The 27,391-nt window shown below is 41.4% G+C and overlaps 1 protein-coding gene across 1 annotated transcript; it reads right to left on the reverse strand.

Moving 5' to 3' along the window:
• Positions 1-3,111: 3,111 nt before the first annotated feature.
• Positions 3,112-25,503, reverse strand: XG (Xg glycoprotein (Xg blood group)). The gene is made up of 9 exons (XM_076328898.1): positions 25,180-25,503; positions 14,139-14,180; positions 13,743-13,799; positions 9,778-9,813; positions 7,097-7,162; positions 6,119-6,175; positions 5,420-5,458; positions 5,017-5,136; positions 3,112-3,814 (listed from the first exon to the last, which is right to left on the reverse strand). The coding sequence occupies exons 1-9, from the start codon at positions 25,238-25,240 to the stop codon at positions 3,798-3,800; spliced, it is 495 nt and encodes a 164-aa protein (XP_076185013.1). The 5' UTR covers positions 25,241-25,503; the 3' UTR covers positions 3,112-3,797.
• Between the last annotated feature and the right edge of the window lie 1,888 nt (positions 25,504-27,391).

The raw sequence follows: 27,391 nt of genomic DNA on the forward strand, positions 1-27,391 counted from the left end.
TCTCGGGCCGTCCGCCCGGCAGGCTGGCTGCGCGCTGCCCGAGGGCGTTGGGGAACCCCCTCGCCCCCACCCCCCGCCGTTGTTTCCGGGCGAGGGGCGCCGGACCCTGCGGAGCTGCGCGGTGTCTCAGGCCGACGTTAAAGAGAAGAGCAATCCCTCTGGGAGGGTCGGGGGGTCCCGCCCCGTGGCTGCGCACCCGCCGCGCCGGGAGCAGGGAGCGCCCGGCCCGGCCGCTGGTGTGGGGGAGTGGCGGCCTGCGGGGGCCGGAGGGTCACGGCGGCAGACTGACAAAACGGGGGGCGTGGGGGCCGCGTCCCGCCGCCCGTGGTCCTTCGATTGCCACGCAGCCTCCCCACCAGCACACTGCTGTGCAGAAACGGAGAGGAAGAAAGATAGCCTGGGGGAGACTCTGCCGTGCAGCCCTTCGAGGAAAACGTCGATGTCTTCGATGGTGAAGATTGCGGAGCGTGGAAAAAAGATCTTCGAGCATGCGTACCGTGACTCCGGCGTGGCTTGCGGTAACCCAGCTACATGGGATTCACCATGAGTTAGGGGAGTCTGCCCCTTAACTGAGACTCTGGAGCCATCATAACCCCTGCAGATGCACGCAGCCTGATAATTTGTCACCCAGATAAATAAATAAATGTTTTCAGAGAGCTTGTGCTATTCAGAGTGCTATATATATTTTCACAAATATATCTATAAATGCACATACATTCGTACAGCGTGTTTTTGCCAGTAACTTAGAAGTGAGGTAACCGTTACATGTAATTCAGCCACACAGTGTCTCTGCAAGGTAGTTTTAGGCTGATGTGGTTCAGCCGAGGCGTTTTTGCATCAAACTCTTCTGTGAACATCGGTAACTACTTTGCAGAGGACAACGATTTAAGACACTGTGCCACCGAAGAAAACGCACATACCACTCAACTATTTAAACCTTTCTTTCCAGGAATTTGCAAGTGATCAGTGTTGCCACTCCAAGCCGCAGCATTTGTTCTCTCACGTACTGGGAGGATCCTAAAGGTCCACCGGAGAAGAGGATGTCATTGCTCTGGTGGTGGCGAGGTGTTTAAGGAAGGAAGGACGTAAATGCATGGGAAATCAAGCTTTACTTATCCCGCAGAAACAAAATTCTCAGGAAATGTGTTCATCATCTGCTCATATAGACGGGTCAACTAAACCATGAGTAGCAAGATCGCTATTGTAGGTAATTCTGGCAGCTCTGTTTCAGTTCAGGGACTTTATAATCAGCAAAAGCATTTTCTTGGTAATAAAAATGGTGTCTACATTTAGATGATTTTCTGTTTCACTTGTGTGCCAGCAACTTTTTTACAGTATAGAATAGATTTTAAATGTCAGAGCCAATAATACAAGCTAGAGTTCTGATGGTCTAACAGCCAGTTTATATTCCTTCTTTCCCCTCCAGATTTAAATATGTTAGAGCTTCCCTACATAAACCCCCAATTATCTGAAATAATAATTATTATTATTATTATTACAATAATTACAGAATTATCATCATCATCATCATCATCCTAGTTAAAAGGACAATTAACACTGAAAAGTGCCTGCACACAGGTATATTGGTCGTATGTTGATGTAATTAGACCAAAGAGCTTCAGAGGGTTAAACACTTGGGTGGGTGGGGTTTACCAATTCAGGTTCATGGGGTTTGCTCAAATGCTCCATAATAAAATCTGGGTTTTGGCTAATAATATTGACACAAGTAAGAAATTCGTTTGAAAACACTATGGACAAGATTAAATAAATTGTAATAATATATCAAAAGCAAAAATGTTCATAATGTACATAGGTCCTTCTCACTGCTCCTGGAAAAAAAAGATTCTTAAGCTGTTTTCTTTTTTTCCCTAAAGTCTTTAATTTGAAGCATTTCTTTCTCTTCTCTAGCGGGACATAGATAAATTTGTATATAGAAGATACCAGCCGGCATATGTCCCAGAAAGTAACAAACAAAACAAACAAAACTTAGATCATCTTAGATAAAACCTAGTATGTGTTTATTGAAAATTTTCAAGAGAAAGAAGCAAAATATATATTTTCATTGGTAAACAAACAACTGAAGTGGTAACCACAAAACACTTTTAACGTTTCATTAATCAAAACTTTATGTCTACCTGGCAAAATATATATGAATCTGTTTTAACTATTAACATTGAAAATTAGCATTTTTAAAGAAATATCAAGTGTCCTTGAAAACCATAGTAAAAATATGTTATCATTCATAAGTTGAAAGTGATAGCCACAAAGGTACTCACTCGTTTATGTGTTGTCAAGATGTTTCCGTATTTAAACTGATGTACATAATCATTTATTACTTTCAGGATCAAAATAAAGATTATGGTAATCTCCTCAGCAACTGATATATATCAATTTAAAATATAATTGAGATAGTATAGTATTTTATTTTATGAAAAGAGTACTTTTTCAGATGATGTCTTTTGACAATTTAATAAACACAAAATCATGTTTACCTCCATCTACATGGAATGTCAGTAAGAAAAAGCATGCTTCACATATAAGCTGAAGATAAAAACACACAGATTTCCTCCTTGCTTTAAAGAGTTAACTAAAATGGCTGTATTGTGGAATTATGTCGGTAGACTACTAGTTTTGCCATTCAATCTGCATTTCATTCATTTCCTAGTATTTGGATTCAGTTAACTAAATGAAGGCAGAGAGACTGGAAAAGCGTTAGTTTTTGTCAATAGATTTGTCTACTTAAGGACATTTGTTAGCACAGCAAGGTTGATCAGAAACAAAGGAAAAAGATGAAACAGCCTTGCTAGCAAAACTCTATCAACCATACCTCTGCAGATGTATGACATTTAAAGCTGGTGTGACATAGATTTTCTAGAACAAAGTGCCACAGACTCGTTCTAAGTGATTCTGAAAACTTCGTACCTATTTTCCCTTTACAGAAATTATGAATAATATGATTCTTTAAAAAACCAGCTGCCAGATTAATGCCTTTAAAGGCTTCTAGAGCAGGACCTACATTTTCAAGAAGAGAAACAAAATTTATGTCAAATTCCAGTTCCTGAGAAGAGCTAAACACCATTTCAATAACAAACAAACAAATAAATAAATCAGTATGTGTTCCTCATTTTTATTTTTTTTAAACAGTGGTTCATCAATGTACATATTCTTTCATGCTATATTTTAAAATCAAGAATGAATTTTCCATCTATAGCTCCTTTCACTTTGCTAGAATTCAGACATAAATACAAAGTAAAGGCATTAAAATTTGTAATCCTTTATACAACTTCAGGTTTTTCTTGAACATTATAGACAATACAGAAATATACTAAAGAATCCCAACATGTATGAACGGAAATGGCAATTTCCTTATTCCTATTCTATCATCAGAAGGATTAAGTATTTTGGCTAATTTTGAAAACAGGAAAAAAAAATTGTTCGGTGACTCAAATGCTCACAAACCAAAATCTTTCCATTTTTAGTTTATATTAAACTTGATTTCTTTGGTTTTTAAAATAACTTCTGAATCAAAATGCGTATCCAACCTTTATGAATGCAGGTCAGATAGTTCAATACCATCCCCAGACGTTTTAAGCACATTTTTGATGATGTAAAGCTCAAGGTGTGAGAGTGACATCAGGTAAAAAAGAGTAGGATTGCAATGTCTCAACAAAACGTTCGTTAGAGGAAGATTTTTCTTTTGTCAGAATGATAAAGTAGAAAAAAATTGTCGGATCTGTGCGCTGAATGTCACCAACCAAAAGAGCCTGTGATCAGAGGGCAACTCTTCTTTCAGCAGTTTACACTGTAGCCCCGCCTGAAAAATGAAGATTGAACATTCAGCATTTCCACCGCGGATGCCCTTTGCCAGCTCTTCTGGGCTTCTTTTGCTCCAGTCCTTTTGAGGCAGCAGGTGGGAACCTCGCATCCCCAGAAACATATAGACAGCCTTCCCCAATTGTCTCACTCCCCATTTCTAGAGGGCTGCAGAATCACTGACCTGATGCTTTAGTTACACCCCCGCCATAGAAACAGAGGAAAATAAGTGACTGTCAGACCCTGAGGGCACAAACAGCCTTCAGGCCCTGGCGGGCCTCCCCCGAGACATCCCGGGCCGTGATCCGGCTGAATCTCCCCTGTGTAACCCTGCCCAAGCCTTCCCCCGGCACCCGGCCAGCAGCAGCCACCCCGGAGCCCGCTATGGCAGCCCCAGGCTGGGGCTTTCTGAAGTGCTGGAGGATCCCAGATCTCTCAGAAACGCCTGTGAAGCTTCTCCACACACCTCCTGTGTTTCACTCATGTCTTAGTCGTTAGTCCCGTTATGGAACAAATAACATGAATTAGAGGTTTAAATTGACCTCTGTGGCAGCTAAGGGCCAGGGCTGGGCTGTTCCCAAAGAGCTGGGAGCCAAAGGCAGCAGCAGGGAAGCCCAGGCCGTCGCCTCCCCAGTGGCAGGCACGCACAGAGGGGCGGTGATGGCAAACAGGCCCCATGGATGGGCCAGCCATTGTCAGATGAAGACAAGGCAACTGGCCCGCCCAAGGCCAAGCCAGGAAACCCAGCCAGCTACCCAGGCTCATGGCCGGGGCAGGCGTGCCAGGGATGTGGCACAGGCCGGGGCAGGAGGCCCACCCAGGCCAGAGCTGAAATGGGGGCCCTGGCCAGAGGATACATGGGGATGCCCCAGGCAAGGCTGATCTGGGCCACGCAGACTGGTTTCCACACACAGGGCCGTGACAGTCAGTCACCTCTGTGGTGGCAGAGACCTCACGTCATGTAATTTCCTTCATAAAGTTACGTACATCCAACTTCTGGGCACATTATGGCTTCCTATACTTGTTCTTGATGAAAAACATTAATTACCAGTATATCTTACAGACCAGTGAGTTTGTTTAGGACGAGATTTTCAAATGCCCTCATCCCTGACCTATTTCTGCCCCCGCTGAAATTGTTGGTAAAATTCCCATCTGCTCCAGCGCTAAGTCAACTCAGAAAGCTGGAAACCAATTTGGTCTTACCATGGGGTTTGAAACAAAGTCTCTTGTTCTTATAAGCGGAGTAGGCCGCTATTGATCCAACAACTAATATTACAAAAGCAGAAATTATAGGAGATGTAACTCCAGCTATTAATCCTGAATCTGTGGAAAAAGAGAGAGATTTTTTTCAGAGGCACTGAAATGGTTTGAGTTAAGCATATTCTCTACTAAGGTGTGCTTTTGCCAAACTATGAGAATTGTTTGGTGAAACATTGGAAATTCATTAAACAGAATTAAGCAGAAGACTAGAAATTACGCTACATTACAGCTGGTGTGAAAATGGTGTCTTAAAGCCTAATTTAGTATATGTACTTTGTAAGGCTAACATTTTCTTACTATTTTATGATGATCGGAAACAAATTATAGAATAAATTATTTACTATACCCGTGTTTCCTCCATGATTGAAATTATGCTCTTCTTCTCCTGGAATAGAGGGTGAAGTTTCATCAAGAAATGTTTTTCATCTTGTTTTGAGAACAAGGTTTCAATCACGCAAAGCGTGATTTCGTACAGAAGGTGAAAGGGGGCGGCTCGACAGGACTGTGAGAGAGGAGCTCCCCTTCCAGTCCTGACTGACAGCTGCGCTGGCCGGAGGAATAACCGTCTATCCTCCTGACACTTCGTTTTTGGAGAAGAATATTATCTTCTAAAAAAAGGATAATACTTAGCAGTCTACATCAAGCTGATTTCACAGGGAGTGGGAGGCCAGTATCCTCTGGCTATTCTTTACTGCCAATCAGATGATTTATCAGTAATTTAAGTCAAGATCATAGGCCTGGTGCATCTACTTTCAGTTCTCAGCAGAAGCCCCTTGCTTTGGGACTGTCCTAGCTGAATTCAAAGGGATTAATCCTGCAAGGTTCTGGCATGTGCCAGAATGCTACAAAGTATTTAGGAATGTGTTTCAAGTTTGAGCTTCAGGCTCAAAGCCATGGTTTGTGGAGAAGAATAACTAATTTAAATAAAAATAGCAGAGTCTTGTCCTATACCTGCAGTGACAACAGATTACCACTAAAGCAAAACCAGCCAGCTCCAAGTTACAAGTAATAGGGAGAAGCTGCAAGGAGAATTGGCAAATACTACCTGTTACGTGTGGTGGTAAAGGCTTCCCATCAAGGAGATCTGAGTCATCAAAACCTCCTGCAAGATAAAGATTAGGATTTATTTTGCAAAATTATCTGATCAATGGTAACCCCTTCAGCTCCCTTGTCCAGTCTTTTTGAAATGCAGTAAGGAGGGCTAAGAGACCTTTGAAATCCCAGCTTCGACATGGCGGATAGGTCAGGTGTCTTGCACTGAATGGTCGCCTATTCAAATTCACCTGGAAGCTGGAGTACTAAAGCTGTTGGTGTCTACCTGTTCTGCATCTGTATTGGCACTTGTGGGATGTGTGGGCTTGAGTTCTCAGTAGCACAAATCGTTATATAATATGGACATCTCAAATCCCAGCGGTTCCTGGAGCAGGAAGTCAGTGGGTCCTTTCCAGGAAAGACTCCAGAAGGACTCCAGAAGGACCTGCCCACGGCTCACCGCTACAATCATACCAGAAGTAAATACGGGATACATGATGGTAGCTGGGATAGATGTGCCACTTCCACTTTATTTAAGTGGGTGTCTGGGACCACACTCAAAAGCAATACAGGCTTACAACCATCTCCCCAGTCCCACCTGTTGTATGCCCCAGGGCCATCTCAGGTGCACATCTCAGTATGGATTTGAACATAAGCTTATCCACGCCTTGTGGCTAGATATCAAATTTGAACCTTAGCATGGTTCAGTGTATACATACCCAAAATGAAAAGGCAAACAAGGTGAGTGTTAGTCTCATGCCACTTAGGAGTCAACGTCCCCCATTTTGGGCAGACAGAAAAGCTTTATGGTACCAACACTAAAACTCAGAAAATCTTTCCAAACCCTGGGTCAGGAACAGTGATTACAAAAGGGAGATGGAGTGAAGGGATAATAAAAACTATTAATAAAGAATTAAGAGAGTAAACTATTCAAAATATCTGCTCTGAACAGCTCATAGTGCTAGATTTTCTTAGGAGAAAATATTCTTACCAGAATTACTATGGCTTCCCGGTCGTGGTGGAAGAGGTGGGTATAAAGGTTTTCTTGGGATGTCACCTATTGATAATTAATAGTGTTAGATGGTTGGCCAGGCAAAAGTGAGAGCTGTAAGTAAAGAGTATGATAACCTGAGATTTTATACCTATTTCTAATTTGTCCTCCGGTGAATTAGGAAAAGGACCTTGTCACTAGTTAAAAAGTCTCAAGCCCTATATCAACAAATAGCTAGCTACTAAAAGTAATTAGAAAGTGAAAAGGGAATATTTTCAAAATTAAAAGGAGGGAATTCACAAAAATGTTGAAGGAAAATATTTCACATATTTCTGGCAAATGCTGGCAGCTGGGAAGCACAGTGTGTTACTGTAGGTGTCAGTGGTGCAGTTATGCAGAGCCGACAGAGAAGCTGGTGTTCTGGGCTGGGCAGGAGGCAACAGGTTATCTCTGTGCCATCAGCAGGTATTACTAAGAGCTGGAGATTAGTTTCGTCTAACAGGTGCTGAATTCATCTAACGCATGATGAATTTTCTACTCTTGAACAGTGCAAAATGAACTCAGACTTCAGCTTTGTTGTTTAGGAGTTTGTGCTGGTATTTGGCCTTAATTTTTGCCGAAGTATTAGGAAGGGATGCATTGGATAGAGCAGGAGATCTGATGACTAATTGCAGTTTCCAAACTGCACATACAGTACTGGAGTAGCAAGAGCTGTCTCAGGTCAAAACCTGCCAAAGTTAACGCCCAGGGCTGTTGCTCTGTGTGTATAGAGTAGGTCCCCTCTTGCCGTCCTTTCTCTGCGTGTATAGAGTAGGTCCCCTCTTGCCGTCCTTTCTCCAACCAGTTCAGTTGCATATTTAACTGTTTTCAGCCAGACAGTGAATTTAGCTCTGAATAAATCAAAGTTAGGTCACAGAAATAAATGCCAATTTCCATCCCTCTCCTTAAATCTTTCTTTCACCTTCAATACATGCCAGATGCCCTTCTATCATGTTTTCTTCTTGCCTAGCTGCTAAATATAATGCTGTTTGTGAGTAATGTTTAGGTTCTGCTTCAGCAAATTATTTAGATATATGCTTAACTTCAGGCGAGTTTAGCCTACTGCAGTCAATGGATTTTAGGTAGAGTCTTAAAGCTTTGCTGAATCAGACTTTGCCCCATTAATTCTATTCAATAGAAGAAGAGACTTGTTCTGTTCCAGAACTGTGTGTAACAAAATAAGACTCACCATGGCACAAAAGCAGAAAACTACCCATCCCATTATTCATTTCTATTATGATTCTGCACTTATTCAGTCTTCTCTAAGCATAAGAAGATATATTCTATGGCATAGCTAGTGAAAAAATAATGTCTTCAGAACTATTGATAATGAGGTACATATCATTAATCCCATTACACCATGTACGAATGTCAATTAAGAACCTGAACTGAAAATGGAGCAAAGAAATAAAAACTGAGGGAAACATCATTTGCCATCCTCTGAATGAAAAGGTGGGTTTTAGTGAAGATACTTAAGCTGTTCATTAATAATTTAATCAACATACTAAACCCATCCTCTCATAACAGTACCCATCAAAAACTTGCAGGAATGGACATTTAGTACAGGCAGGAAGAAGTAACAGTATAAACATGGGAATTATAAACAAAATTAAATTCAGCTTTATAAAGTGTGGGCTAACATGTCATTCAAACACAGGCATGAAATGCCACAGGGGAACCTGGAAATGCAGGAAGCCCTGGAAATGGGAAAGAATAATATAAAAGTTATGATTCTCTAAGACTGAAACATGAGTGAACCAGACCACTGCAACCAGAGTCATAATTCAGAGGTTCTGTGCAATGGGCTGAGAGGTAATTTTTCTTTTGTGTAGCCTTGATTCAAGTGGAATTTTAGGCTTTGAATCAATACTACTTGCATTTTAGATAATTTCAGTGTACAAGAACCTTTCTAGAGTACTTCACGTCCTTGGTATACCTCTAAACACACTGAACAAAATGTGGTGCAAAAAATTCCCAAAGTCAGGGATTTCGTATGTCTACACGCCTCAGCACAGTACAGTGAATACTTCCTGGGTCAGTTCTGGATGTTATAGAAATACCCGGAAGTTATAGCAGGTTACAACTGCTTGATTGCTTCAAGCTTAAGCTATATCTTGTCCATCAGTGCTCATCTCTGAAACATTCCTTCCTGCATTTCTGATCTGGGATCAGCAGAGCTACAACAAGCTCACATCTCTCTCCACCCACCGTTATCTCTGATTCCTAATCTTAGGCAGACTAATTTTTGGTAGCTGAAGAAACTACTGCCATCACCTGTTGTCTTCAACCTTCTGCCAGAGGCCACCACCCTGAACCATCACGGTTGAACAGGCAGTACATCCTCTCCCCAGCCACGACTGTGGCAGCCTGGCATGGTAACGTAAACCGTAGCTGACTTAGTTCACGCAGGGAGGCCAGCCTGCAAGCTCCCACAGCTGGCAGCCAGACACAGCCCATCCTGCTGTCCCCGCTCTGCACGATGGCCTCTGGCAAAAGGGCTGCATGTACATGAGTTGTAATGACTCCCATTACTACAGTTCCTCCTTCAGTCTTGAAATCTCTTTTCACAAATTAGGCAGACTTCAGAAAAAGACTATGAAAAACCCCGACCATTATATGTGAGAAAAGAAGAGAGTACTCACCCCCACCAAGAGCATCTCCTAAATGCAGATCGTTGTCTAAAATGAAAAGGAGGAAGATGTGGAGAAGTGAGTTACACACAATTCTTGAGGGAAATGAGATGTTAGTTTTAATAGAAAATGTACAACTGAATGTTTGACAAGCAACTTTTTCAGGTCAGTCCCACAAATTCAAATAAGGTATTACACTTTTCTTGAAAACTCTTACAAAATTTCATATATGCCCACACAATATTTGACAAATGATACAGTATTTTCTACTCAAAATATGAAAGATTTATTTCTGCTTGAAATAAGCTCAGAATAAATGTCATAATGGAATCAAGATCAATACTTCTTTAATATATTTGCAAGTACATAAATAAAATTAGCTATGTTAAGATACTAAAATGTATCTATTTTTTAAATATACTTATTTATTAACATTTATGTCTTATTTATTAACATTTATGTCTGTGGTTAAAACTGGTATATGCATGTTTGGCTCACGTGTAATCTGTTGAACTGCAAAAACTGAATACCCTTTTCAAGAACAAATACTGGGAAGTAATAAGCCTACTTAGGGAGAGATAATTAAATCAACTAACTTATGTAAGGGTCATGGTGACATAAAAATTTTTGCTTCAAGCGATCATACGCGCCTGTCTGAGGTTGGGTGACAGTCTGTTTTTCTTTGGCTGAGCTATAAATGTTTTAAAATATACTTAAATGTCTGCATGTGCATGTTATGCAGTGAATCAACAGGCTATTGCCATTCCCCCAGCAATGTACACGTCTTGCTGTACCTGGGATGGAATTTGCCTTCCAATAAACAATTTTTCAATGAGCTGCAGATGCATAAACAAGAGGAACTCCATTTCCAGCATGCAGGTGTGGATATGAGTATGTGGCTGGTATTTTAGGGTATGGAAAGACGGTGAGCTCTGAAAGGTCACTGAGTGATAGGCAGAAATACATTAGATGGATGTCATAATTCCAGTGATCCCTTTCTTGCTCTTTATAAATGTGGAGTGCTGGAATGAATCAGAAGGGACAGCAAAATCTACCTAAATTTTGATACCAATGCTTATTGCCACAGAAAATTAGACAGACACTCAATTAAGTGGGTTTTTTTCATTATAATTGTGTCAGAATTCCCAAAACGCAGGAAAAGCCATCCAAATGCATCACCGTGCAGAAGTCTGCCTTCATGTGTTCTTTATATCCAGAGGGAGTGGGAAGCTGCTTTTGCACAGCATCTAGTCTTGTTTGTGTAACAACTCAGAAATGCTTTGATGTCACCAATCTGGCAGGAAAATAATCAAATTCATGACTCGGTTTGTTCTTGTCAAGCCAGGTGTTGATCCTGTCTGTGTCTGGCCAGCAGAGAGTTGCATTTCAAAAATACCTTTATGTGTCAAATACTAACACTGTAAGAAGCAATAAATTGCAAACTGGATTCAATTTATTATTGAGATGAAGAATTCAGGTAAAATGCAGGGCTCCACTCTGGAGGGTTCATGCAGTGATTTGTTGCAGAAATGCTAAGGTTGATATGAATGAAATACAAATGGAAATGCGTGTGTCTGTAGGGACCAGAAGAAACAGCAGAGCAAAGGGTTAAAAGAACAGACAATGAAGGTCACTGTTCCCAGCAGTAAAATTGAGGAATGTGTTGTTTCTGTCAAAACCAGCAGGCCTGCGCTCCGATAAGACGACAGCACAGATGACTTGTCAGCAGAGGAAAAGCAGAAGGGCACTCAAGCCAAAGATTGCAGCATATCACCTATTCCATTACTTTTCCTGTTCGCCCACCCAGAAAATAGGCTGTAGACATAGTCTGTGTACCCCAAACAAGCAAAACCAGACAGTGGGCAGCAACCTGCCCTAGGGTTCAGAGACGTACTTGCTGAAGTACGCAAGATTTTGAGGCAAAGGACCTCTCCATAATAGCTGATCACTCCTAAAGGGTCTAAAAGATCTGTACATAAACTAGCTTGTCATTTCTGATCAAGAAGAACCGCAGAGACGGGATAAGGACTCAGTAGCTGGCGTACCTTGTCCTGTGTTGCACATGATGCTCACCAGACCACCTGAGCACACACAACTTGGTGCTCATGCGTGTGTGGGTTTGAGCGTGTGGCTGAATTAAATCAATGGCAGGATGAATGTGAGTGGGTAAAATCAACTTACTTAGAGATTTTGCAAATAAACATCACCTTCTCCGTCCATTAAGTTTTGTGTTGAACTTTGTTACACTAGATGGGAGGTGCCTACAGAGAGCTTCAGCTCAGGCAGAGGTTTCCATGTGGGAGGTGATGCCCAGAGGACATGGCCTGTACAGTAATTGGCTCCAGCTCAACCAAAATCATCATCTCAGGCAGCCTCATTTCTCAATGATGCTAGCTGAATGAGACATAGAGGAGACCCTGAGGTTAAGATGAAGCATCAGGCAGATGCTAGGACATACCTTTGTATCATCTTTCTGCACATGTTTCCAAATACAGTAACTGATTTTTAACACTGTTTTTTCTAAATTAGTTTTAATTGCTTTTAAACTTCCTGCAATCCTCTTCAGTGCTGAAAGAGATTCCAAAATGGTCTGGAAAACATGGACTTCTCCATTCCCAAGAATTAGTGAAGTTGATTCAGGTAGGGCAGATAATCACCTGATGGCCGTATCTCTAACAGATTTAGGAGTCCCTAAAAATCAAATTCCTTTCACCTGACTGAGGCAGCTTCACTGTAGATACTGGCATCCCTAGGTTACCTTTAAACATGACTGAGGGCACGATTCAAGTAACCTACTTAAAATGTCAGGATGAGAACAAATCCACATTTAAAGTGATATGAACTGTCCCTAGACATGCATGGCAGGGGGGTTGGAACTAGATGATCTTAAGGTCCCTTCCAACCCAAACCATTCTGTGATTCTATGACCCTATGCTGATTTCTCTCCACAAACTTTAAAGGAAGTCAGGACAGTTAGCTAAGTAGAGGGCAGTGGCTTAGCAGTACTTTACAATAGACACTTCTAATCTAGGCCAAACACAGATTTTCTTTGCAAAATGAAGTGGGAAGGAAGAATGCAACCATTACAGGATTTAGTAGCTACCACATTTGCAAAACACTGCCTTGTTTGTTCAAAGAGCAAGCCAGAGAATCGTGTGGAAAATGTAACTGCTTTTGTGTACCTAAAGACTTATTGCAATGTTTATCCAGAAAAAAGCTGAAAGTTGTTGTGTGGGCTAATGTTATCCAGCATTTCCTGATTCAAGCATTTTGTATGATAGCCAGAAATTTACTTCAGGTAGTTTAGTTGAAAAATCTCTATGTTATCATAAAATGTTCCATCATAAATGCATGTGTGGTTTTGTTGTTGTTTGGGGTTCGGGTTTTTTCAACAATAGCGAGTGTTCATTGGAAATCATAATTTGTCATCCTCAGGACTACAGCTAAAACCTTTTGGTTCTCTCTGCTGTTCAGAGCCTTTTTTGCTTTCTGACACAGGTCTTTGTAGCAATCAATACTAGCTAATATTAAGTAAATACATGGGGAGAAGAAAGAATACCCAAATGCCTTCTGATTCTTTTCCAGGTCTGTTATTAAGAATCATGAATGTTTATGCTAAAAGAAAAGGTAATGGAAAAAAAAAAGCAGAAGAACAGTTACCCATTTTTAGCAACAGTTACCCATGGTTATACTCCCCAGGGAGTTCAATACAGGCTGGAAAAGGGTGAAGAAGATCTTCAGGAAATAAAATGCCATCAGTGGCCAGTCATGCTCTAAAGCCTTACTGGAAGCAGTAAAGACTGCTGGTCTACAAATTGGTAATTGTCCAAAACCTACTTACTTTACATATAGAAGACAGCTAGTATTCACACAAATGATCTCAGCTACAGTACATTAGGAAATATGATCAAGAATCTCATGGGAGACAGTTTCTACATATCTAAAATCAGTTATGACCCGTTGTCTTCATTACTCACTCAGCACAGGCCTTGTCGGTCTTCTGACCACTGTAGGCTTCCTGGTAATTATGTCCTCTGTAGAACACAACGACACACCAATAAACAATAACAGCTTAAACTTTTTCAACTTATCAAAAGAAGGTATCTGCAAATCTAGAGAGCTGCATTCAATAAATCTTTACGCATCATGACAGAAGCTAAAAATGAAGGGATATGTTTTCAAAGCCTTTTTTTTGTTGTTTTAAAGAAACTTTTAATTTTATGACAGAAACATGGAAATCTAGCATTTCTCAATTCTGTATATCTTTAACTTAAGTACTAGCCACTTCATATTCCAGTCCTCAAGGAAAAGGACTTAAGATTTATTATTGGGTCTAAATGCCATGGTAAAATAAGGATAGGAGATTTACCTACCTGGGTGATCGAGAGCATCGGCTAAATCAAAATCACGTTGACCTAGAAGGAAGGTGACAGAAGGAAAGAGACTAAGTCAGTGGGCAGGTTTCCATGACCTCCTGGTCTGAGGGCTCTGGACAAAGCCAGAACACCAGTAAGAGGCAAAAGAAAAATCCATCCAAACAGGAGCAGGCGCAGAGCAAGCTGTCCGCTGTTGTCCCTGCGCCGTGCAGTCCTGAATGACCACACGAGATGGGCTCATTTAATTCAAAGAAGCTATTCATGCAGGTAACGCAAAGAGAAGCGGCTCTCTCGTGTTGCCCATATTCAGCCGCTGTGGAAACACGCCTTTGAAGAACACGGGTTGCCTGTTGCGGGGCACAAGGGCTATTGCCAGGAGACGGCTGAAAGTAGCGTGCAGCACGGTACTTGCAAACCAGAATCATTAGGTGAGAACTTTTAATATCTCCATTATTGTTTTACTAGCTCAGCTTCAGAGAGCAGCTTTATGGGCAAGCCTGCCTTGTGATCACTTTTAACATGAATTGACTTTTTTTTTTAATTCTTCCTGTAACATGTGCCAGGAGTAAAAGATATAAAAATGTGTTTACCTAATTTAGTTTCCGCTGAACCTTAAAAAACCTGAAAGGGGAGAAAAGAACCCTTCCTGTTCTGTGTTAGGTGACAATGATGTCATTAAATGTCACGGCAGGACAATTAGCATTCTGACCTTTGAAGTTAGCAGGTAAATAAAACTGGAAAATATTTAAAATGTACAAACTGAAGCAGACGACTTTGAACTGAACAAACACAGTTATTCATGTGAGTTTTACTTTCCACTCTCTACAATCTGCCACTTTCCTTTTAATACACAGCCTTCATGAAACACCTCTTTGCAGAGTGTGTATCCATTAGTTTTCATCCAGACTGAAACTTCACCATCCTTGTGTTTGCACACCAAATACAAGATCAGCCTGCACAAACCTGCAAAAAGTCACGACGTGCCATGGCTTCCCTAAGCAGAAATGTTTTACTGTGCTCTATCGAGTAAGCCTCTTGATCTGCATCTATTTATTATCCTGTCTAAAAGGCTTAATACCTAACTCTTCGATGAAGCGTTTTTCTTGGTAAGTCTTGAAGACTTCACAGCAAGAAAGGCGTCATTGTTCAAGCAGGGAAACTGAGGAACAGAGAGAGGCCGTCAGAGGTTCTCCAGCACGACAGCACTCTGAGTTCAGCTCAGCCCTCTCTTCTCGACAGGTGCTGTCCATCTTCATGGCATTCTTCACCTTAATTACTGTTCCTGAATAATAGCTCTCACCTGTGTCTAAGAGCTCCTGGAAAGATTAATTATCAGTGGTAAAACACTGTGTGATCCTCAGATAAAAATCAGCGCAGGAGCATGAAGTAGAAACGTTTTGATTCCCATGAGGATTTTCACGTAGGTCTGTGAACTTAATTATAGCTGGTGTCTGACGGGAAAGATAAAATGAAGCTGGAATGCAAAATAGTGAATGGCTTCTAAAGCAAAACCGTCCCTATAAAATATTATGACAAACCTGTGTTTGGAAAGGAAAAGCAGATAACAGCGTAAAGCTTTCCCATTAATGTTATTACAGTAGCATTTTATCTCTTATTTGGGCTGATCTTGGAGTGTCACCTCGTCCGACCACCTCTCCTTCCCCTGCCCTGGCCGCTCAGCCAACCTAGCTAAGTCCAGTAACCTTTGGACTGGGTCCTTAGATGGATAATATTCCGAGACCCTGACAGGTTTTTTTTTTTTACATGAATCCATTAAAATACATAAATACATAAAATTGACAAGTGGCTTCCTCAGAAGATATTCCCTGCCGGAGCCCTGAGGGCATCACCAGCCCTTCCTGGCCCTGAGCCCCTGCCCGTGGGCTGTCACAGCCGTGCTGCTGCCCAGCCATGGGACGATTTGATCCCCATGCAGACCCCTATCCGCAGGCTGACGCCCTGGCGTTGCCTCAACTTATATGGTCAAATTATATTTTTCTGAATCATTTCTTCAGTGCCAACAATACGAGCAACTTGGGTTTGGCTGTCCTTTGGTTTTGTCCTCTGGATCAATCTTCATTCTTGATCGGCACCCTGAGTGCTGAAGGAGGCTGTCTGACCTGAGCCCTGCTGCTGCAGGCTACTGCCGGCAGGTTTCAAACCATATCTCATCAGAGTGAGTCATCAGAAATAGTTTTGTAACACTGAAGAGCTGTTGGCCAAACCAGCTCCTTTGTTACAGGTCCTGACATGCAGGAACTAACGATATGGAAAGCAGCTACCGAGGTCCTAATGCTGTAAAGAGAATGTGACAAAATTGTCTTGTGCAGGAAGGCTCTAGAAAATTTCCAGGTATAATATTTCTTTGAAGTTAGGGAAAAGAAAAAAATAGAAGGAGGAGTCTAATCAAAAGAGATTATGGAATTCAAACAAGATGATGCAGATGCTTCCAATTGCATGAGAACCAAAGCAAAACAGCATACGGAAACAGTTACTAACATCTGCCCTTCTCCTGGACAATACCGACGTTTCCCTCTCCTGTTTTATGTCTGCTCTGTTATCAAAGAAGTGGGAAAAGACAAGAGATGTTCTTTTGAGACAGCAAGGGAGAAATAGAAGACAACTACAGAAATTTTCAGAAGAGAAAAAAGCAGCCTGACAATCTCCTGCGGAAATTATTCAGATTGATTGTTTTTTAATTATTTCTCATGATAAACCAAGTAATAAAATAAACAGATGCCAACACAGAATGAGCGATTGGGAGTAAGACAGGAATCTACACTGAAATCTCTTCAGCTGTGTAAATATAAACCTTGACAGATGGGCAGATTGTATGGGGACATCTGTGCAGCATGGTAAATGATACTCCAATAAACCAGAAGACTGCTTGGACTTCCATCCCGACTTCCTCCGATAATAACATCAAATGACCGCAAGGAGTAAGATTTTGTGGAGCAGAATATTAAATGCTCATTACCATTTCTGAGACTGCACCTAGACATTTTAAGAATCTAATTTGGGAGGATAACAGATGGTTAAATAGCTGAACACCCCAGATTTCATCCGTAAAATGGTGGGTCTAAAACCAAAAATGCATTAGAGACTCAGAGAATATTTAGTTCAATAGGAACTGCAGTCACTTCAGGGAACTCCGAAGATAAATGACAATGGAAATAAATTAGTCAAGCTTCTTCACAGAACAAACAGACTGAAAGAAATTAATTTTCCACATAGAAAAATGGCCTTTTTTTTCGGACCAGCTTCCATAATAGAAACAGCTGGAAATATACTGATGAAAATGAGAATGAAAGAAATTTTAGTGGGGAGAAAACAGCTTTGTTCCTTTGGGGTTTTTTATTTGGTTGGGGATTTTTGTGTGTGGTTTTTGTTGTTTTGGGTTTTTTTAACCTGGATAAAGTTATGAAGAGATTTAGCTATGCAGGAGTTATTATCTCAGAGTTTCTCTGTTATTACTGCTTTGGGCTAGTATGCTATTTCTTGGCATCACTCCTAGCCTTTCTTCTGGGAGTATCCCTGTTTTTACATAGAAATAAAATTATTGTAATAGTGGTTTTTGTTGTGTGGTCCACAACGATTCATAACAGAGAATTTGAGAAAATGCTTATAAGCTCCTGCCTGACACCACAGAACAGTCCTTATCTGCAAATGAGAAAAAGCTAAGCTGAGAAGGCAAGCCTTCCAGATGGGTATACAGTTTGTATCGCGAAAGGACCTATTTTAATTATGTTTATACTAGTTGCTCAAACACAATGAACTATACTAACAGCAGGACTTTTGCTGGCACTGGCAGCCTTATTTGGGATGTAATGCCCTCATCTCTACCCAACACATGTAGCTGTGCCTATAAAAATCTGAAATGTAAACCTGGCCTAAATAGCTAACAGTAGACTTCTCTGTAGCAGCCAGACAAGGGAGAATAGACTCCATAAAGCCAAGCATCAAAATATAGTAGCTTAAATTTCAAAGTTACTACATTTATTTTTACAGGCATGATTCTTTTGGGTAGGACGGTTGCTTTCACTAATGCCCATACCTTCTACGAGCCTTTTAAATATAATGGGTGGAAGGCTGGTGATACAAAATCCTTGTTAGTCCACTTGCTCTGCTATGGAGACTGTTATGGTTGCTGTTTGCCACAGGGGTACTGAGCCAGCTTTTAGTAAGTTCCCTTGAATATAAGACACATCTTGCTGAAGCATCACGGAGCTGAGGTCATCTTACCCCGCGAAGGCAGTCCCCTGCAAAGTCGTGTCCTCAGGCACATGCACATTTAATGTTCGCAAACTTCTTCCCGTATTAGTTTTCTGAAAATGTGACCCAAATATCCAGTCACTAAAATGCAGACAGCAGCATCTTTTGCCTATGGTTCAATTTGTGACCTAAACGTTAAATGGATCCATCACCCTTTAACTGTGAGCTGATTGATCACAAGGGTCTGAGGTCCCACCGTTTTTGAGGAGGGTTTACGAGGAACAAGGCTGGATTCTGCAGGTGGATGTCACCTTTTCGTCATTACGACTGTAGTCAGAAGTTTTCTGACAAAAGGCTACCATGGCCTCACTCTGCAATTTTTATTCTCTGTAAGCAGGCTCAGTCCTGCACTGGATCCATATGAACACAGCTTGTGGCCATTAAAATGATGCACATTTAAATAAGACAGTATGAATATTGCTAAATGAGAGTCAGGTTATGTGGCAAACGAAATGAACTTCTCAGGCATTTAATATGCATAGTCTAGTATTAAAAATGAAGCTAAGATCCATGAGAAAGTGTGTCTATATGTGTATATACATGTGTGGACATACATCTTAAATGCATACATGCACATGTGTGTTAGATAAATCCTTTTGTCATTAATAGGATTAAATTAACGGGCTTTGAGTGCATTGCTAGCAGTAATGTGATTGGGATGAGATTACCTGTGTTACAAATAAATTAGAAGCAACTAACTTAGAAATGTGAGCTAGATAGAAAGGGAAAAGAAGTTGATTTTACATTATTTAAAAACAAGAACAAAAATTATTTCTTCAGGGTAATTAAATAAGAATTGTTTTGTGAATACAATGAGCTTAAAACATCGTGAAGCTGTCAGAGACTGAGGAAGAAGTGGGTGACTCACAAATAAGAACAAAAATTTTCTAAAAAGGAACAATATGTTACCGAAATCGCTCGTGGGACCCATTTTATGTTCTTTTTAGCTGAAATGGTAGGTTATTCTTTGTCCAGATCATTTCTGGTTATTATACAATCATGAGACATATTTCCCCTGTAATGAGAAAATAGGATGTATTCTCCCAGGTATGTGATTCAGAGCATACCCGTTTACTGGTCCAACTGTGTTCAGGAAGCAATTATGTTTGTTTAAAGGAAATTACTCATGTAAGAAAAGTTGTGGGAGAACATAAAGGTTTACGCCCCAGAGTGGACACTTAGGACAAAATCTCAATGAGCGGGTACTATTTCTTTGATGTAATACTCTCATGATCCATACTTCCTGATGAGGTTACTGTAGCTTTTTTTTCCGTCGTGGCCCTTTTGTTCCATAAACAATGATTGCCATTACAACCCCTTGATGCTGGGGTGGAAAATGAGTATGCTTTAAAATCTGTAATTAAGATCGAAGTTCCAGTCCGTAAACCACAGCATATGGACCTGATTATTGGCTTCATGGTTTTTTCTAGGCCACTTCTGTTTATAGTTTGAATTCAAGGGAAATGAAAAGGTCTCTCTCACTTATTCATACAAGAACACATTTAAATAATTACCAGCAAATAAGATGCACTAATAAAGCAAGAGTGGCAGTACTGCTTTAGGTCTGTGCAGCATGGTGTCATCAAACATGAAAGAAAATCTTCTGGTTCGATGGTGTTTGCTTTGCTGTGGACAAACAACAGCTGCTCAAAGGTAGCTGCTGTTCTTTATGACTGCATACATAAAATAAAACTTACATAATTTTCTATATTTTGCTTCAGAGTGAGTGCAGAAGAAGCTGGTGCGTGCTGTAAAATTACAGGCAGAGCAAAGGAGTTGGGATCTCCGATGAAGCAGCACCATATGACTGCACATCTTACTGAAACTCAGATTTTCTGCTTTGTGTCATGAGGAAGCGGAGCTTAGGCCACAGCCTGGGCTGTTCAGCCAAAACTTCTCTCTGTCCCTGTGTGGTTCGTGAAGCTGTCAGCCCTTTTCAGCCATTTGGTCTGAGCGTGTCAGGCTTAATGACGGTCACGCTACATGAGAACTGTACACGTAGATAGGCTCAAACGAGAGACCTATATGAGTGTTCCTACTGAAACCCTATAGTGTGGCACAAGCAACAGCTGTGTTGGGCTCTCTGAGTGACCACTCACTGCCTAAGTACCAGCTGGTACTTAGTGTGGCTAACCCACACTTTCCCCAGCTGGTAGTTTGAAGACAACAGAGGGAGCTGAAGATAACGTGGGAGGTCAGGGAGATGCCAGGCTTTGTTATTTCTGTTGCTCACAGAGTGTCTTTTAATGTTCCTCATCCCACCTTCATCCCAAGTACACTGGTAAAAATACACGCAAAGTACCCTTAGCTCTTCAATATGGGTAGCACAGATCTCAGTAGTGCTTTTCTGTAACTAACATCGAGTTGAATTTGTTTCAGAAATTCTGTTGTATAACTAATCCTGTGCCCCCTGAAGTCACAGTAGCCCATTGGCATAATTATTTATATTGCTTCCAAGGGGGTTAGTAATACTGCCAAGTCGAAGTGCATGATCAGGGCGCTTTGTACACATTCTTTGTGTGTTTAAGATGCAAGACAGCAAAGAAGCAAGGCCTGCATCTTCTCTGTTTCATGCCATTAAGAACGTGTTTTCTGGAAAAGAATAATGCTGGAAAGAGTTGCTGGACGTCAGCAAGCAGGTCTCTTCAGCAACAAAGTCTCTGCAGAGTCTCAGGAGCCACATCTCATCTCATTTGGACTAAATGAGAAAAGCAACTAGGCTCCCTTTGCAGAGCTGAAGAAGCCTCTGCACATGCCACCGGAGTGCAGAGAGAAGCCTCTCTGAATGACTGTGGGCAAAGGGTGATGGAGCATCAGTTGGTATCTGAACTTCAAAAGCAGGAGACTCAGAAGAGGATCTGGCAGCTTAGCCTTCAGAGGGAACAGAAATCAAGAGTCTTGACATGCAGAATGCTCTGCAAACCTGGGTTGGATTTCTGCACGAAGAGCCATCCTTCTTTTTGTTACCATTATGCTCAGGAAACAAAATGGTCTGTACGATGTTTGTGAATGGAAATACCTGGCTCATATCTCAATGGTAACCTGCAAGGTAGAGCTGCAGTTTTGATGCGATACAGATTGTGACCTGGGAGGCTTTGTTGCTGTTAACTCAGGACTGTTCCTGGTGTGGACTGTATGCTCCTGGCTCCTCCACCACTGATGTTATAAGACCTACGACATAAGCAGCGACTTTGCTTTAATTTGTCTGCTAATCTTAGTGCCTGCTCTGGTCTTTGTTTTCATTTAATCTGGAGCACTGTTGCCCTTTGAAAATATTTTGCTGTGATTTAGCTTTTTAAATAAGTTCCTCAGGAATTAAGAAATGCATTGATGACAGGCAAAGCTTAAACAGTGGAAGTGGGACTGTTATATTGTCATAACCCATTCAAGCCCTTTCTTTCAATTGGGATGGCCTATTTGCCTTCATGAGATACTGTACTACAGATCAGATTTTAGATAGTATTTTCCCATAGCATTCATAAATGTCAGCCCCCCGGTGGAAAAGAAGGAAGACTGATCAGAACAATCTGAAGCTCTCTCCTCCTAACCACAAGGCAAAATGCCACAGAAAGGCATATTTTTATTGATTTTTAATCTTGAAAGAATTATGACATTTATTTTTTATTTATTACCCTCAATGGGATGGAAAGGGATTGACAATCGCTGATGCAAATGAGGGAAAAATACATACTGAAAACAGGCAGTTTGGGCACTGCTACCAGGCTCGCAATGTGGCAGCGATGTTGGAAAAGTGAACCTGAGAAGCTGAGTAACCACACCGGTTGTTAGCTCTTCCCAAGCTCTGATGTTCTAACAGCTCTGCTGCTGTTAGTATTTCAACCAGCTCAGGTATGTCTATTTATCAAACTGCAATCACACCCTTGGATGATAGCACTGACATGCCCACAGATGATAGCAGCTCTGATATTTGGAGTGAAATAGTTTTGGCACCCAGCAACAAGAGAATTCCTTGATACAACCCTGATGATACCACGAGTGCTTCAGCACATACACAGGGACCTCACACGGAGCGACAGCGAGGACTGGAGCTTGATGGAGCACTATATGAAAAACAGGACTGTTTTTCATCTCTCCAGTTCTGTCTCTTAACTCCAGTGAAAACTACGTTATTTATAAAACTAAGTCACACAGTGTCTCAAATCCAAACAGGTCTGTAATTTTCTCCCCATAAAGTGCCTAGCTAATTAACTGAGAATACAATTAGTTTTGAGTCAACATCTTTGTAAGCCTTAGCTGGACCGTGGTACATGGCTTACTGGCTAGCAATAAATGCTGTTCCTTTCACCTGCACAGCATGCAATACTTGATGCAGTAAAGTTAGTGCGTCTTAAACATCATCAGCCTTTGTGCCGTCTTTGTTACTGACTAAACATGTGATCTATCAGTTGGTCTTAAAGACCATGGATATGTAGATTATATCTATAGTGGGAACCTGAGGAGCATTTCTGAGCAGTCAGGTCTGAGTGAGAGTCTCAGCTGCTTTCCAGCTCCGTATAGGAGAGAGCCCTCAGGTTGCACCGCTTCCCCGCTACAGGTACGCACACAGGTGTACGGCCCAAATGGGACCTGCAGTGCGTTTCAGACAGGTGCGTGATCTCAGTTGCTGGGGGACTAGGACCTACGCTGTGTCTTACCACACCCTAAGTGGGCAGTGTAGACACAGCCAAAGCTGAATTACCACGGGTCAGCTGAGCTGCAGTAACCGACGTGGGACGTTAGCATGAACTTCGGTGGAAGAAGTTTCTATGAAGTTTCTTTCATTTGGGTTGGGCTAAAAGCCACTCAGACAATTAGTTGTTGCAGCTCAACTTACATGGGAGATCTCATGTAACCTGCATAAGCTTGGAAATAACAAAAGCCAAAGAGTGCAGATAAAAGTATGGAAGACTGCAGTGAGCATGTAAGATTCTGAACTGTATCAGGTCTCACTTTCCTTGTGCAATGTGGTCCTTGGTTATGCCACACTTCTGTTGAGATGTGTCCATCGAGGTAGCCTAGCCAACTAACTGAAGATAGCCGGACATAAAGGAAATGCTAGATGGTAAGGGGAGTGATGTGATCTGGCCTGGCCATGGCAGCACAGTAGTTTCAAGAAGCTATCACAGATGGTTACAGCTTAGAAAAGAATTAAGGCTGCGTATAAAAAATGCCATAGATGTTCCTATCGTAAGGACTTAGACCAGGTTTTCACCAGCATGGCCAAGCCTTTCTCGTATCATATCTTGATTAGGACTGAGAAGTGGTTCCTGTAAATGTCCCCTGAAACATGGTAAATACTTTGATGATAAAATTCAGTGGCTGTTGCCATAGACTTAAAATAATTCATGTTGCTTTTCAAAGTGGATTAAATAGTTTCCACAGGCATAAGACTGTGCCCAAAGCCCACAGCAGCTTTCAGCAATGACTTCTTCCCCAAAGCAGGGCCTGAACTGGCTCTAAATTAGCACGTGTAAAGCAAGAACGGTTAGGCTGACTGTCCTTGTAATTAAAGTGATAGAGTGTATGGAAGTTGGCTTGCCCGTGCTCAGATTGTTCAAACAGAAATATTCAACGTAAGAGAGTCCTCCAGAACAAGAAAGTCTGCATGCCAGTGACGAGACTGTGTGAATCATCGCTGCTCACAACATACTACAGGGCAGGCCAGCACAGTCCTACTGCTCTGCTGTTTCTATGCCACGTTACTTGCCGAAGACCTCCAAATAATTCTTTGTTTGTTAAAATGGAACTACGGCACTAATTTAAGGAAAGGTTTTTTCACTGCCCGTCACTGCAAGATCTCCTAAGACTCCATTTAAATCAGGGGTGGTGGGAGGATGAGCAGCAGCAGCAGCTATTTTGGAACTAGTGGTTAATGACTGATTTCTTCCTGCAGTCAAACACTGCGCTGTAAGTTTTTGAAGTAATGCTAATATACAAAAAAGAAAAGGTTACAAGTACACTACATGGCAGATGCACACAGGATGATCATGTTTGGTTTGGTATCAAAAGAAGTTTTACACAATGTTTTGCTAAAAGAAAATTATGTTAGAATATAGAAAAACAAGTCAATATGAAAGGACTACATTTTCCCAACTGCTATTCATTTGTCAAAAAATATGTACAAAATGTATTCAATTCTTCATTAATCCTGCATGAAAAAAAAGAAAGTATGCTTGTGTGTGGATTTTATATATTCAGGAATATGTTGACTAAGGTTAATAAATTATTAATTTATAATTATTAAAGCATGAGCACCAATATGAAAGCATGAGCATCTTTAAACTGAATCAGAATTTGTTTTTACAATATAACCAATATGTTTCAAAATATCGATAACCAAGAAAAGCTCTAAAAACATGAAGTTAGTATCCGACTAAGGATCTCTCTGGAAACTTAAAAGTTCCCTTGGAAGCTCTCATTTTACAGCTTCCATTTAAAAAATTTATACTCAAGTCCAAACTGGTGAATAATTTTATGGGAGTAACACTAAAGATAAAATAAGAAATTATAACAAACAAACCCCAACTAGCATGGCTATTATGAGCGATCATCCAAAAGATATATATCTCTCTAGAAACTGCAGAAGTACTTATCTAAACACTCTTGAATGCTTCTCATGAAACAGTAGCAACAAAAATAATGCCAGCAAGCATTTCTAAATAAACAAGCAATTTTTTTTAGGGATTGGGGTTTAGGTTTTTGGTGGTTTTTTTTCTCATTTTTAATAATCTCGACCTAGAAATAAGCCAAGGCAAAGGTCACTTACCTCTTACGTGGACTAGAAGAAAGCCAAGGCACAAAAGAAGGATACTTCTGAATTTCCCCATGGTCTTCTATGCAGTGCCTTGATTGCACTGGTGTTTTTTTTCCAAGCGATGATGGTAGATGTTGCAACTGCAGTGCCAAGGTTTGAGGGAGACGCTTGGAATCAGCGGCTCTGTCCAAAGAGTTCCCTCACCATCACACTCAAGCGCTGAGTAAGAGAGAGAAGTCCCTAAAAACCTCTTCTAGTACAAGACAAGTAACAAGAGCAGACGACCCCTCTACGGCCAAGCCATGAGCAGCACCGTAGGTGCCACCCGTCCTCTAAGAAATCTATTTATCGCCCAGGCAGGAGCGTGGGGAGCCGGGGAACCAGCGGCAGCACCCAATGAGGAGGGAGCCAACACGCCCTGAATCCACCTCCTTCCCAGAGGGAAAGCCAACCTGTTTGACATCCTCGCCTTCAAAGCAGGGTGCGGTGCTGCGGGAGCTCAAGTAGCTTGTGAGAGGAGACTGGCTTTCTCTGAAGCGTACTTGAAAAAAACTCTCTCAGATATACTCTGTCCTCAAAGCCTTCCTGCTCAGTTTTTCGCTGAGCAATAACTGCTGATAAAGGCAATCCTGTCAGAGTCCTAACCGCTAACTCAAGCCACCGAGTGAGGGAATCTGCTTTGCAGAGACTCGGGAATTGTCTACAGGGGGATGACAAAACCCCCTAATTTTGTAAACTTGAAATGTGATGTCAGACTACTGAACTGGAGCATGCTTAGCTCCCTGGCAGATGCTTATCTTTACAAGGTAAACGTTGTCTGTTATGATTTTTCCATTGGTCTAGATAATTTTTAAATATAAATATCCATGCATGTCCTACATGGGGAGAGATCTTAGATAGTGCCGAGCGCGAGAACACAAAGCTTTGGAAAATGAACAAAAATCATGCATCCATCTATACATGAACATACTTTAAAATCACTGATGTGATTTAAATCCAGTTTTGTCATAGCCTCTCTCTAGCAGACGTGTGCCAGCGCACTTGTCTGTTGAACTGGACTGCCACCGTCACACTGGCGCCTGGCGCCAGCAATGAGGCTGGTGTGCATCCTCCCTTTTGCTGGGGGGCAAGCTGCAGGCGTTTTTGTCAGCGCTGTTTTGACTAGGGCAGCAAATACTGTGCTACCATGAATGGCCGATCCGTACGCTCGTGGTGTTGCTGGGTGATCTGGTCTGATGTGGAGCACAGCTGGCCCCAAGTGCATTTCTGTTGAGTTACCTAGAACACATGATACAGTGTGTGCACTGAATTCATGCTTTCATGCTAACTACAAGAAAACAGAGGCAACAACATAAACTGGACTGATAAAACCCGGTGATATTGGATCTTCGAGAAGCTTGATGTTCAAGTAGGTCAGCTCCCCCCTCCCCAGATTTGAACCAGTAGAATGGTTTCTAAAGGCCTGGCTTATTGTATCACACGGCTTAACTGTTTTTAAGCTAGTAATGGAAACTCTAAAGCTCAATTTATGTATCGTCATTCTCCTTGTCAGGGCCAATTGCTCAATTTCAGAAGAGTTAAGGACATTTAGGTTTGAGAGGTGACTTTGTCAACCAGTGAAAACCATACCATGACACGAGCAATCCCGTAAGTCCACTGTTTATTTTTTCCAGAATAACAAAAGCAGGCACACATGTGCTAATCTTTGTATCAGTGATGAATTTGCCTGAAGGGAACAGGAAAGTTAGCAAGGCTACGTACTAGTCCCAGGCAAGCCCAAGCAGCTCACAAACATTCAGTAGCTTTACTTCAAAACAGTTGTTCCTGTAAGTGAAGTCTTCCCAAAATGCTTTAGCTCGTCTGTCTGCCGATGCTAGTTCATTGGGATATTGAAGATTCTTAAGTTTGAAGACGATGCACCCCTTGTCTAGTTCCTCTGAAGCCAGCTACTGCTCTGTCTAGCTAAATAAAAACAATATGAAGAAGGCACAGGAAGGGGAAGCTGAAGGAGTGGACCTAGCATTGGAGTCGGGATGTCTCGAATACTTATCCCACTTCTATTCTTGGGGCATTGCAGGAACTTCTTCATCTCAGCTCCCTCTGTCGAAGATGTGCAAGTGATTGCCCGAGATGTCAAGTAAACAATATTATAGATTAAAAACAAATATAAGGCCTTACACCTGACCATAAATTGTAGTTTTATCACTTTAAGAAACCATTGACT

This window comes from Aptenodytes patagonicus, chromosome 1, assembly GCF_965638725.1.
Source record: "Aptenodytes patagonicus chromosome 1, bAptPat1.pri.cur, whole genome shotgun sequence".
NCBI lineage: Eukaryota > Metazoa > Chordata > Aves > Sphenisciformes > Spheniscidae > Aptenodytes > Aptenodytes patagonicus.

Coding starts and splice junctions, on each gene's coding strand:
- XG (XM_076328898.1), bottom strand. CDS start 25,240: ATGGGGAAATTCAGAAGTATCCTTCTTTTGTGCCTTGGCTTTCTTCTA. Junction 13,800..14,138: donor CGATGCTCTCGATCACCCAG/GTAGGTAAATCT, acceptor TGTGTTCTACAG/AGGACATAATTACCAGGAAG. Junction 5,459..6,118: donor TTTACCACCACACGTAACAG/GTAGTATTTGCC, acceptor CCTCTATTCCAG/GAGAAGAAGAGCATAATTTC.